Below are 13,773 nucleotides of genomic sequence, written 5' to 3' on the forward strand. Positions count from 1 at the left end.
TGCAGAATTTACCCCCCAAAATGAGATTAGGTTATTCAGATCCAATGCAGATCCTTCATATGTGGTTCAGGGCCAGCAATTACTCTCATCTGGCCAAGAAACAGATAAATGCTAGAAGGAGAGGGAAAGACAGAGACACCTCCTGAATTGGTGAGGACCTGAGGAGACTTGTGTTCCTGACATATCCAGATACTACTGAGGACTTCCAGGATAAATTGGCAATGGACTAGTTTACAGACACACAGCACGACTTACAGGTTAAGATCAGCGAAAGAAGGCCAAAGACACTTTCAGAGGCTGTGCAATTTGCCATGGAACTTAAATCTTTGCAAAAGCCCCCAGAAGAGGAAACTGACCCTAATGAGGAAGCAGCTAACCATGAGCTTTCTAAGTATAAATCTGTATTTAACATGCATGGAGATTTTACACTGATTCATAACACTTCATTATATTTTTGAATAATTATAAAAAGAGTTAAATTTAGTTTGTAAAATAAAAAAAATTATGGCAATAATGCAAAAATTAAGGGAAGATGTTCAGTTAAATACTGGTTTTGTGAATAAATTGGCCAAAGAAGTAGGACCAGTGATAAATTTAACACAAACCAGAACATAATATCACAAAAGCCCGCTGAAAGTCCCTTACCCACTTTGGGAAATAAGAGGACACTATGTTTAAGGGGCTCTACTGGGAGGTACAAGAATTAGCCACATAGTTTTTGTTTAGTTCTAGGTAGTTAAACAAAAATAATGGGAGTTTGGTTATTGAATATATAATAGAATCTTGCTAAAAGTACAGGACTGTACTTTTAGCAAGATTCTATTATATACAATATAATATACAAGATTATATTATATTGTACATAAGTTATTAGACCAGACATTCTAACATTGTTAAAGAGGAGTTCCAAAACTGAATCTCTTAAGTGGTGATTCCCGAAGTGGGGAAAACTGGGTTTCAAAGTTGGACCTCTGGAATTCAACCAAGTCTAGATAGCCAATATGGCAGATGAGTTAATGGGTCTGAGTTTCATTATGGTTAATAACTGTAATAAATGCCAGGAAAGGTGTGTTACAAATTCAGTCTGTGGAAATTTCCTTTAAAGGTGTGGCCAGGTGAAAAAAAATATTTGTAGACAATTAGTTTGCAGTAAGCAAGTTGTCCTTCATCCAAAAGCAGAAACCTGCTCTGGTAGTTTTCCAGCAGGGGAAAGATGAGGAGTGGTGGCGATCTGCTTTGAGATGCAGGATCTCGGTGGAATTTTAGTTGCTAAATGTCTTATGGATCTGTAACAGAAACAGATTCCTGTTCATTTGCTGAATGTTTCTGACAAACAGCGATAATAAAGAAGGGACCAAGTAGCAAAAATGTTAACCAATGGATACAATAAATTATGGTACAGATTAAAACTAAGGGAGAAATGAATGAAAGTGAGTTCCCAGAGTTTCTACTGGACTTGTTCCAGCACAGTGCTGTACATTTAAATTAGATGCAAGCGGCCTAAAATGTCTCACAATTCAAAAAGAGATATCGGTTGTGCTGCAATAGTCCTGCACAAGATTGATACAGGGGAAATCAGCCCATTAAACAGCCACCTCACCACTACCAGTTGCCAAGAGGGAAGAGGCTTTATAGGCCATTGAGGAAATGTATTAGGAAGGTGTAACTGAACTCAGCTACAGTTCTAGATAGAAAAAGATTACAGCCTTAGATTCTGTGTGGACTACCGAAAATTAAATTAAGTTATTTTACAGGATTTTCTTATCAAATACAATGGTGAAGGAGGTTCATTCTGATTTTCCACACTGGATCTTAAAAGTAGTTACTGGCAAGTGGTAGTGGATCCAAAAGACAGGAAAAAGACTACTTTCAGAGCAGGACAATGACTGTGGCAATTTAAAGTGATGGTTTTCAACTCATGTACTGTACATCCACATTTGGGAGGCTTAGAGAGCAGATGTATGGCATGCCTCTTTATTATATCGAAGGATATACCTATATTATATCCTACTGAACAATAAAACCTTTAAAACAGATACATTTACAAGTGGTTTGTGATAACCTTAAGATTGCCAATCTGAAATTGAACTGTAAGAAATGTCAGTTGTTCCAAAAAGAAGTAACTTCTCTTGGAATTTCCCAACAAAAAAATTGAGGATGTGCAGAACTTGCAAGCTCCTCAGACACTCCCATACATATAGTTTTGTAGGGCTCTGCTCCTATTATAGAAGACTTATGTGTGGATTTGCCAATATTGCAAAACCATCAAGTGGTCAACAGAGTGTAATTTAGCATTTTTAGAGCTAAAAATATTTCATGCATTAGCCATTTCAAACCCCTTTAATATTCAACAGATATTAGTGCTAATGGGTTGAAGGCAGTATTGATATAAGAATACAAATTGCTTGACTAGGTGTTGGCTTACTACAGCAAAAGTCTTAATTTCTCTTCAAAAATTTCTCTGAAGAGAAATTAAGACACAAGTTGAAAGGAACTCCTTGCAATGATTAAATCTATAGAATATTTTCAGTACTATCTGTGCGGAAAAAAAGTTTGGGGCCAGGACAGATCAGAAATCCCTGCAATTTTTTTTTTAATATTCAGGAATAAGGAGGAACAGCTTGTTCAGTGATTGGAAAGACAGCAGTGTTATTATTTCACAGTCATATACAAGAGGGGGCACAAGCATGGTAACCGTGATACCCTGTCCAGATGGCCTTGTTGGAAGGAGAATACCATAAACAAGAGAGCAAGGAATTGGTTGCTCAAGGGAATGACTGTGCTCATAAAGACAGATGAAATTGCTGGTACATTCACTGGAACAATGGAAGTGGGCTGTGAGAATGAACTGTTGAGCAGTTAAAGGCCTCCCAAAGAAAGGATCATAATATGAAAATAGTGAGAAACCGGAAAAATCAAATGGCAAATGTAGACACCCTGGAATCTATTATCTCCTCAGAATACTAAAGTAAAAGCTCTCTGGTCACCATGAGAAAACTTGGAATTTAAAGATTAAATGTTGTACTGGAGATGGGAAAAAACTGTGCATTATGGATGCAGGTATCAACTGATTATATCAGATATCTTGAAAAAGGAGGTACTGAGATTATGGTGTGATTTTAAGATGGCTGAATATTTTGGATTTACAAAAACCTTGGCCAAGCTAAGAGAATTTCTATTGGAATTCAAGGATAATGTATAAATTTGATGCAGATAATGTATAAATTCGATGGTGTTTGCACTGCGAAAGATTCCCCTTAATACAGGGAGAGCCCAAGTGCAGCAGTATCTCATGGGGGTACCGATGGAGTGCCTTGCTGTTGATGAGGTTGGGCCTTTGCCTGTGACAGAGGCCGGTAATCAATATTTGATGGTAACTCTGGACTACTTTACAGAGTGGCGTGAGGTTTACCAATAAGAAACCAAGAGATCATGATGGTTGCAGAGGTTCTGGTAAAATAATTCTTCGCCAGAATTGGTGTCTAGCTGATGCACACAGATCATGGGAGAAACTAACTCTTGAATCTCACCTGCTGAAAGACTCTCAGAACCTACAAAACTTGCACCATCACAACAAATTTGATGGGATGGCGGAAAAGGTTCCATTAGACCTCTGTAAAACAGCACCAAAAGGGACTAGGACCAGCATAGCCCTTTCCTTTTGATAGCTTATAGAATCTCAAAGTATGCTAGCACTCCTCATGTTTTGGTATAAGTTAAGGAACCCAGCAATCTTCTTGTATGGTGTTCCTGAAGAGGAACAAAGAGATTTGAACTATGTAGAAACTCTAAAATCTAATATTGAAAAAGCTCAGACCCTTCTTAGGGAAAATCTCAGGAAAGCCTCTGATACAATGAAAAGGCTTTACATCATAGTTAAATGGTGAAACTTTTAAAAAGGGGACCTCGTTTGTTTCTGAAATCCTAGGAGAAGGAAGGGTAAGAGCCCTAAGATGGATGAACCTCAGGAGGGACACTATGCAGTACTGAGACACATAAATGAAGTTGTGTATAACAGGATACGATAGGGTCACAGAACAAAATCCAAAGTCATGCATAAAGGACTATATGAGACATTATCAGAGGGACAGAATCTCAGCTTGACTACCCTGAGAAACTGAGACTGTAGCTGTGGAAGCTGAGGCTGGAAGAGTTGCAACAATCACAGATTCCCATTAGAACAGAAGCAAAGTGTCTCAGCCAGCAGAATCCACAGAAACAATGGACTCTCTTCAGGAACCCACTGAAAGTAGCTCCTTCTTGGCTGGCTGAAAGGAAACCAGGTAGGAAAAGGCAACTCCAAGAAGATTTGAATGGAAGTAAAATTGATTTGGATTGGTGATGTGAAAATATCCTCACGGAAAAATACTATATAAATAAGCAAATAGTTAAACTTATATGTATTTTTAAATTTGTTTAAAGTATTTCTTTTCTTTCTATTTGGGATAAGTCATTCGGGGCATCAATGTTTTAAACTGCACTGGGATGATGGGCAAAGCCTCAGCAGGGCTAAACCAAGTTGTCTGAGGGGTTTCTCTGAAATTAGTTGCAAACACAGGAGCTAAGGATTCTTTGGCAAACAGAGTGCATTAGAGGCAGAAAGTGAGAGTAGTCATGATAGTGCTTTGAGAGGGAGCAGAAGGACAGATCTCCTCGAACTCACTGGAAAGGCAGTCTTGGAAATTGAGCAGGGAAATTACCTGCTGTTTGTTTCTAGTGATTAAGGGAAACAAGACTTTGTGTACACTCTTTGTGAATAAACAGGATTGCACCAAAGCAATACCGGACTTGTGCAATCAATTTATCCTAAAGGAAACAACCCATCAAACCCCCAAAGAGGCAACAATAAAAAAATAACAGAGAGGAAAATAAAGATATTTAAAACAAAAAATAAAATCATTTTAAATTAAATTTACAATTTAGTTATCTAAATATGGAAATAAAAAGGCAAAAAGCAAAAATGTGCACATTAGCACATAACAAATTTGGCCAAAAATTAGGAAATGTTACCAAAACGATCCTAATATAAACTTTGGTATGTTATGCTCCCTGTATTTTTTCAAAATGTCACCATTTTGCTCTCACTGAAGAATTTAGACTCCCAAAATCTTTGGTAGCACTTGGTGAGATTTTCTCTTTAGGCCTATGCAAAAAAACATATATGCCCAACACATTAATCTTTGGATTTTGGAGAAAAGAATTTTATTTAGTGAGCAACCTACTAAAAAAAAATATGAAAATATTCTACTTTTTTCTTAAAACCTTACCAAACAAAAACAAAATACCTTTTGCTCATTCAGCAGGTCTGTAATGGTCTGTGACATTTCATCCAAACTTTGTACTGTTTTTACCAGGTTATGTAGAGCAAGTACATGCTGGTGAAGAGGTTCAAAGTCACAAAGTATGGGAACCCTTCAAAAACAAAGTATTTTTAAATTTTAATTTCTTCAATAATACAGTATTACAAATTCAATTTAAAATTTATAGATACAGTAAACAATCTAATTCGGATTTATTCATTTTCTTTATTTCACCAACTTTGCAGGGAATAAACTACGGCAACAACTTTGTTACATGTTCTTTACATTAGCAACTCTAAGTAGTTTCAGTGACCGTGTTCTTTCAAATGACAAAAGAAACCATTTAGATTTAAAATAACATTTCTAAGAAGTTTTAGGTTAACTCCAGGTTATGTTCTACCTCTCCCTCACCCCCAGACATGTTTATGAGTTATACGTAGAGTTACAATAACTCTAAGAAGTGATGAACACTATACTTAAAGGAGATCAAATTACAACTGATTTCTCAGATGTTTTTAAAAAGAAACAGAGTGGAAAGATTTACTATATATTAAGATACACTATTAAAATTGAAAGAATTTAACACAACATTGCTAACCCATAAACATTTTCCCAAAAAATATTACAATAAGTCTTTGGGAAAAGATATTAATTCTTAACGGCAGAAATCTCAATGCTGTGTATATAAAAAAACCCCAGGATGATGAGTTTGTTGTGATCATGATGCAAGTGTCTCATGCCAAGTCTCAATACTCCCCCCACTTCAAAACTTAAATCCCTTTAAATTACATATGAACAGGAAAAGCAACATTAATACTAATATGATTAAAGTTGAACTATGAATATAACAAAAAAGGATGCGGTTTATATTAAACAATAGATAAGCATTAAGAAAGGTTTGTGTGTGCAAAATATCGTATGTTAAACATTGTCGCAGATTTTAGATTCACAATAAATGTAATATTAATTTAACAATTCAACACCTCATTGTCTGGTATTCTTATACAAGTAATTTATTGCAGTAACGAATGGTGATCTCAAAGGAAAAATATTGACAAAAATTTTGATGGGCCCTTGAAGATATTTTAAAGAGAATTCTATGAGCAGGTGCCTTGTTATAAAGCATGGTAGCTTTTAAGAATTTCTAACCTACCAACAACAGTGAATGCACTTAAACTGTCCTAACTACTTTAATTAATTTATTCACCCAACCTTGATCAAAACACTGCTTCCAATTTTATAGATGTATTCTCTTCCCACTGAGGGCTGTTCTATACTAGAAAATGAGATTGACACAGCCATGTCGCTCAGGGGTGTAAAAAATCCACACCCCTGCAGGCAGACAGAGGTAGATTGACAAAAGAATTTTTCTCTTATCCTAGTTACTGCCTCTCAGGGAGGTGGATTACATATGCCAACAACAGAACCCCTCCTGTTGACATAGGTAGTGTCTACATTCAAGCACTAGAGAAGCACAGCTGCAGCATGGCAGCTCTGCTCATTGTAGCATTTTACGTGTAGACGAGCCCTGGGATACAAACATGTAGAGCCAATTTCAGCCTCAGCCGGCCACCTAAATTTAACCCCTGGACCAGTGGTCCCCAAACTGTGGGGTGAGCCCCCCTGGTGGGGGCACAGAGGAATGTTCGGGGGTGTGTGCAGCAGGGCCTGGGCGAGCCCCCACGGGAGGGGGGGGGGGGACAGGGAGGGAGTGCCACCCAGCCCCGCTCTTCCGCAAGCTGCAGCTCTGTTCTGTCCCCAGCCACAGTTCCGCCTCCAGCTCTACCTTCAGCCCAAGTTTCACTACAGAGCCAACTGTGTAATAATGGGGTGGGGCACGGGGGCATGGACAGTTTCCATTACTGGTAAGGAGGGGGCCTTAGACTGACTGCCGTAAATGACAATCAGGCCCTGAAGAATGTGGCTGGGGGATCCGATGACCATGTTTAATGCATTTCCTATTGTCCTGCATGGGAGTGAGCGGTTTATTCCTGTCTGACCAAAATCAGTCAGGCAGAAAAGATTTGTGAAGAAGTCATGTAATCCAATGCTGAACAACCCTTGTGATTGTTCCATAAGGGAGCTAGAGTTGTGAGAGAAGAGAGACCCCACAGGCCTGATTTGTCCTTTTCAACCACAAAAGCCAAATGTTAACTGCAGAGAAAAAAAAGAGCTTTTCCTTTGATCAAGATAAGCCTGTCAAGCAGCTCACTACCACCCCAATTTCAAGCTATTGGCCCAGTGTTTTTATACATTTTGTACACTGTCTACGTATTAAAGGGGCTAGTTTTTCTTTGATACAACAGGCATAGAACTCCTGTTAATATTATGTGAATTAAGGGGAGAAAAATATAAATACAAACCTCTTTAAACAGGACAGTTTTACTTCCATTATACAGAAAACAATGATGAACTGCACTGTACCCTTTTATCTGTCAGGTACTCTTTCACATTTAGGAATAAAGCTGCACCCTACTTAAATGACATCCATCATCTCCTGTCCATCTTCTGGCATAGCCAGACAACGCTACTAAAAAACTTGTATCTTTGTTTTGCTTTTTCATAATGGAGGTTTTTGTGTGTGTTTGTTTTGTGTTCTGTAATTTCCATTCACTAAGCCACTTACCTGAGTAATGGTTGCACTTCTGAAGGACAAAAAGACTGCAGAAACTGCAAGTCAGTTAATAAGATATCTGGAAGTTCACTGTCAAACCTGCGAGGCTTTCGTGTCTGTATAAAAGAGAAAATTTACACAATGATGAAATGATGTGTATAGTCAAGATGACAAAGGTAAGATTAAGAAGGAAAACCGTGAACAACATATTAATAGAGAACTGATTTTTAAAAAAATCTGTAGGATCTCAAAAGTTTTGATTCTTCTTATAGAATGCTCTAGTCTCAATTTTTTTTAAGTCTACTTGCACATATATTCATTAACCTTCTCTATGATGTGGTGAGTAGCAGTTCTTCCTTCTTCTTACCAATTTTTTTAGTCATAAACATGATGTGGGGGAAAGAGAAAGGAGAACAGAGGCTTGAAAATTAGTTTGTTGCTAAACAAACAGCTAAATATTAATTTAACTGAGGAGTTACAATAATAAAACAGGGGGCATCCTTTTTGACCATGTATGGTACTATTATAAAATGCCAAGGAGTAAAATACTGAAAAAGCACTTTATGGGACAGAAAGTCAGAAATATAATGACAGGAGCAACATTTCATAATGATCAGAAACATGGAGACATGCCATTGTTAGAGTCAAACAAGTTGAACCAAATCAAAGCAGAAACCTGTCCAACTCACAATCATGCAAGCCCGTTAGCGATAATTTTTAATTAATCCATAAACTCGGGGGTGGTACCGTTTGACTGGAGAATAGCTAATGTGGTTCCTATTTTCAAGAAGGGGAAAAAAAGTGACCCGGGTAACTACAGGCCTGTTAGTCTAACGTCTGTAATATGCAAGGTCTTGGAAAAAATTTTGAAGGAGAAAGTAGTTAAGGACCTTGAGGTCAATGCCAATTGGGACAAATTACAACACGGTTTTCCGAAAGGTAGATCATGCCAAACCAACCTGATCTCCTTCTTTGAGAAAGTAACAGATTTCTTAGATAAAGGAAATGCGGTGGATCTAATATACCTCGATTTCAGTAAAGCGTTTGATACGGTACCGCATGAGGAATTATTGGTTAAATTGGAAAAGATGGGGATCGATATGAAAATCCAGAGGTGGATAAGGAACTGGTTAAAGGAGAGACTGCAGCGGGTCGTACTAAAAGGTGAACTGTCAGGCTGGAGGGAGGTCACCAGTGGAGTTCCTCAAGGTTCGGTTTTGGGTCCGATTTTATTTAATCTATTCATTACTGACCTCGGAACCAAATGTAAGAGTGGGCTGATAAAGTTTGCGGATGACACAAAGTTGGGAGGTATTGCTAATTCGGAGAAGGATCGGGATATCCTGCAGGGAGATTTGGATGACCTTGTAAACTGGAGTAATAGTAATAAGATGAAATTTAATAGTGAGAAGTGTAAGGTTATGCATTTAGGGATAACTAACAAGAATTTTAGTTATAAGCTGGGGACGCATCGGTTGGAAGTAACGGAAGAGGAGAAGGACCTCGGAGTCCTGGTTGATCGCAGGATGACTATGAGTCAGCAATGTGACGTGGCCATGAAAAAAACTAATGCGGTCTTGGGATGCATTAGGCGAGGTATTTCTAGTAGGGATAGAGAGGTGCTGGTTCCGTTATACAAGGCACTGGTGAGACCTCATTTGGAGTACTGTGTACAGTTCTGGTCTCCTATGTTTAAAAAGGATGAAATCAAACTGGAACGGGTACAGAGAAGGGCCACTAGGATGATCCAAGGAATGGAAAACCTGTCGTATGAAAGGAGACTCGAGGAGCTCGGTTTGTTTACCTTAACCAAAAGAAGGCTGAGGGGGGATGTGATTGCTCTCTTTAAATAGATCAGAGGGATAAATATCAGGGAGGGAGAGGAATTATTTCAGCTCAGTACTAATGTGGACACTAGAACGAATGGATATAAACTGGCCGTCGGGAAGTTTAGACTTGAAATTAGACGAAGGTTTCTAACCATCAGAGGGGTGAAGTTTTGGAACAGCCTTTCCGACGGAAACAGTGGGGGCGAAAGACCTCTCTGGCTTTAAGATCAAGCTTGATAAGTTTATGGAGGGGATGGTTTGATGGGATACAGTGATTTTAGTCAATAGGTCGATAACAATGGTCAATGATGGGATATTAAAAGTTACTACAGAGAACTTTTCCAGAAGGTCTGGCTAGAGAATCTTGCCCGCATGCTTGGGGTTCAGCTGATCGTCATATTTGGGGTCGGGAACGTATTTTCCTCCAGGGTAGATTGGCAGAGGCCCTGGAGGTTTTTCGCCTTCCTCCGCAGCATGGGGCAGGGGTCGCTTGCTGGAGGATTCTGAGCGACTTGAAGTCTTTAAATAATGATTTGGGGAGTTCAACAGCTAAGTCAAGGGAGAGAATTCTTCCAGGAGTGGGTGGGTCAGGTTTTGTGGCCCGCATCATGAGGGAGGTCAGACTAGATGATCATAATGGTCCCTTCTGACCTTAGAGTCTATGAGTCTGTGTTATATTTGCTAGCCACTTCAGACAATTTAGGATGGTGAATATATTCCATTCCACCATCCAGTGAATGTGTGAAAAATATGGGAACCTTCTGCTTGCTTTTAATCACCTAATAAATTCTATGGCAGTATTATGCCGGTCAGAGTAGATCATACTGATCTCTCCTGGATTCAAAATCTTAAATCATTTTTTCCCCCCTCACTGAAAATATCTGTATTTATAATCCCACAAAATTTTAACTTGACTTTAAAAAGAAGAGTACCAAGTTGACACTTCCCCTAGTATCATATTGCCATCCATGAACAGTTCTGAATCAAAGTGCCATTACACAGCTTATATTCTTAATTTTTTATATCTCTTCATAGCCAAGAGACAGTACAGGTATTCTGAACTCATGGCTCAGTGCAAAACCGGTGTAAAATGTGCTATTCAACAACAAAAATTCAGAAGTACTATCAACCAACCTCCCTAATTTGAGAGATTGGTATTACTTAATTTAAAACGGGGTGGGCAAACTATGGCCCACGGGATAGATCTATCCCTTCAGGGCTTTGGATCCAGCCCGTGGGATTGCCACCCCCATGGTACCGCGGGCCCCACGCCGCTCCCAGAAGCAGCCGGCACCACGTCCCTGCAGCCTCTGAGAGAGGGTGGGCAGAGAGCTCTGCATGCTGCACTTGTCTGTCGGTATCTCCCCCGAAGCTCCCATTGGACGGGAACGGGGAACCGCAGCCAATGGGAGCTTCAGGAGAGGTACTGACAGGCAAGTGCAGCGCACAGAGCTCTCTGCCCCCTCTTCCCCAGGGGCTGCAGAGACGTGGTGGAGGCCACTTCCCAGAGCGGTGCAGGGGCCAGAGCAGGCGCCACTGCCACCCCGGAGCCGCTCCAGGTAAGCGGCACCGGGCCGGGGCCCGAACCCCTCCTGCACCCTGCACCCCAACTCCCTGCCCTGAGCCCCTTCCTGTACCCCTCCTGCCCCCCAACTCCCTCCCTGAGCCCCCGCTGCACCTTGCACCCATCTGCATCCCAACCCCCTGCCCTGAGCCCCCTGCCTGCACTCCAACCCCTTGCCGCACCCCTCCTGCACCCCAACTCCCTGCCCTCAGCCCTCTGCCTGCACCCCAGCCCCTTCTCACTCTCTGCACCCCTCCTGCACCAACCTCCTGCCCTGAGCCCCAACCCTCACTGTGCACCCCCTCGTGCACTCCAACCCTCTTCCCTGAGACTTCTCATACACCCCACACCCTTCCTTTGCCCCAACCCCTTGCCATTAGCCCCTTCCTGCACACCACACCCCCTCCCACACTCCACACTCCCTCCTGTACCACAACCCCCAGCCCTACATTCATGGCCCTGATAGCATTTCCCCACACAGATGTGGCCCTCGGGCCAAAAAATTTGCCCACCCCTGGTTTAAAACATCTGAAAATTGATTTTTTTTTTTTGCTTAACTTTGCAAATGAGTGTTCCAATCCAGGCAGCCAATTAACTGCTAGACTTGCAAAGTAACTTTGCCTACACTAATGTGTGAATATTCATATATTGATTTTCCTACAGAAACTATGATTATACAAATGCATTTAAAAGCCTCAAGTTTCTGACTGTAGTAGAATATATAGCATGGAATACATACACAAAAGGATGGAGGCCAAGAGTCAAGGCCCCTAAACAAACGATTCCTTAAAAAAGACTTCCCTGTACAAAGAAACAAACTTTGGTTATTTAGCAGTAATGCACACAACATTCAAACACACCACAAGGATGGAACACAACAATCTATTGTACATGTAAGTATTGCACTAACTCTGGCAGCTCACTACACATTTGCATTCTTTGACAGATAATGTCAAATTTCCGCAGCATTTCAGACCAAAAAGCATGTCAGAATTCTGTCCCCCATTCAAGCCTTTTTCTTTTTTCATGGTGGCCCTCATACCAAACCAATCATCCTCTTTATAGATCTCCGAATATCTTCTCTCCTCTTCGAAGTTTCCCTCCAAAATCCCTTTTTACTGTTAATCTTTTTTAATCCAACACTATTTACTACTCTTTGTTTGCTTTGAATTTAATAAAGTAGGGCAAAAGAAATCAATAATAAGCTTCACAACGGGCTGGCATTAAAAGGTGCCCTGGGCGAACTTGTATTCTGGCACCCCTGGCCCCCGCTGTCTCCCCCGGCTCCCCACCCATCTCCTGCATTGCCCTTGCTGTCTCCCTGGCTTCCCACTCATCCTCCCAATCTCCCCTGCTGCCTCCCTGGGCTCCCTCCCCCGCATTGTCCCCCGGCCCCTGCTGCCTCCCTGGGCTCCCTGCCCCGCATTGTCCCCTGCTGCCTCCCTGGGCTCCCTGCCCCGCATTGTCCCCTGCTGCCTCCCTGGGATCTCCCCCCACCATCACCCCCAGGCCCTGCTGCCTCCCTGGGTTCCCCCATCCCCATTATCCCTCAGGCCCCTGCTGCCTCCCTGAATTGCCCTCCTGCATCGCTCCCAGGCCCCTGCTGCCTCCCTAGGCATCACTCCCAGGACCCACTGTCTCAGTGCCACAGTTTCTCGAGCTCCCTTCCGCGGCCTTGCACCCCAGGCCTGCCCCACTCCTTGTCTCTTGACCACAGAGCCGCCCCTAACCATGTCACTCTGGGTGGTCGCCCACATTGCCCACCTGTAAGGCCAACCCAGCTTCACAGAAAAAAATAAGATTAATCAAATTCTTTGTTTTTAACTTTGCCCTGCCTTTCTCTACTTCTTTTGCCTGTTATTTCAAGTGTACGCCCAAATGCTCTTCAAGAAAGGACTTTTTGCTGTTTCTGTAAAGCACAGCACAAGTTCTGCCACTGAACAAATATTAAGCAGCAACATCAAAAAAGTTACTTTAACAAGATTAATATAGAAGTTTGTATAAATCAGTTTAAAATAGCTATTGCATTAAAGAATAAAAAAGTTAAATAACTAAAGTTTTTTAAACAAAGATTTTAAATTAGCTGCGAATTTTTAACAATATTTTGAATTAAATATATGGCAAGGTTTACTAATTTGTTGGCACACTTTAGAAACATAATTCAATTTTTAATATATTTTGTATTTGTATATATTTTGTACATATCAAATTTAAAGTTATTTCTATTCACATGAACATCACTTATACTACATATCATCACTCTGGGTACTCCAAACTCTGCTGTTAAGACAGCTCAAGTATACAGTGTTCGTTGTTTGAAAACTACAGAAATGCACTAAAATGGTAGTTGTGATTTAAGTTACAGAAGAGGAAAACACTTACTAAACAATTTCCCAAAAGATTCCCTTTTTGCCTTTTCAGCTTCATATAGATGTTTCCCATCTTTTATTAAAGCAACAGCCCACT

At 40.8% G+C, this 13,773-nt stretch overlaps 1 protein-coding gene across 13 annotated transcripts in view; it reads right to left on the reverse strand.

Annotated features, from left to right (window-relative positions):
- Positions 1-13,773, reverse strand: part of RB1CC1 (RB1 inducible coiled-coil 1) — a 195,718-nt gene that overhangs the window by 88,823 nt on the left and 93,122 nt on the right. For all 13 annotated transcript variants that reach the window (XR_010598864.1, XR_010598863.1, XM_065585532.1 and 10 more), the window contains 4 exons: positions 13,690-13,771; positions 12,047-12,108; positions 7,927-8,030; positions 5,286-5,412 (listed from right to left, as the gene is read on the reverse strand). Coding sequence is in view for 11 of the 13 variants with exons in the window: in XM_065585532.1 (XP_065441604.1) it covers positions 5,286-5,412; positions 7,927-8,030; positions 12,047-12,108; positions 13,690-13,771 (375 nt within the window). In the remaining 2 variants the exon portion in view is untranslated. The remainder of the gene's footprint in view (positions 1-5,285; positions 5,413-7,926; positions 8,031-12,046; positions 12,109-13,689; positions 13,772-13,773) is intronic.

This window comes from Chrysemys picta, chromosome 2 (genome assembly GCF_011386835.1).
Source record: "Chrysemys picta bellii isolate R12L10 chromosome 2, ASM1138683v2, whole genome shotgun sequence".
Taxonomy (NCBI): Eukaryota; Metazoa; Chordata; order Testudines; family Emydidae; genus Chrysemys; species Chrysemys picta.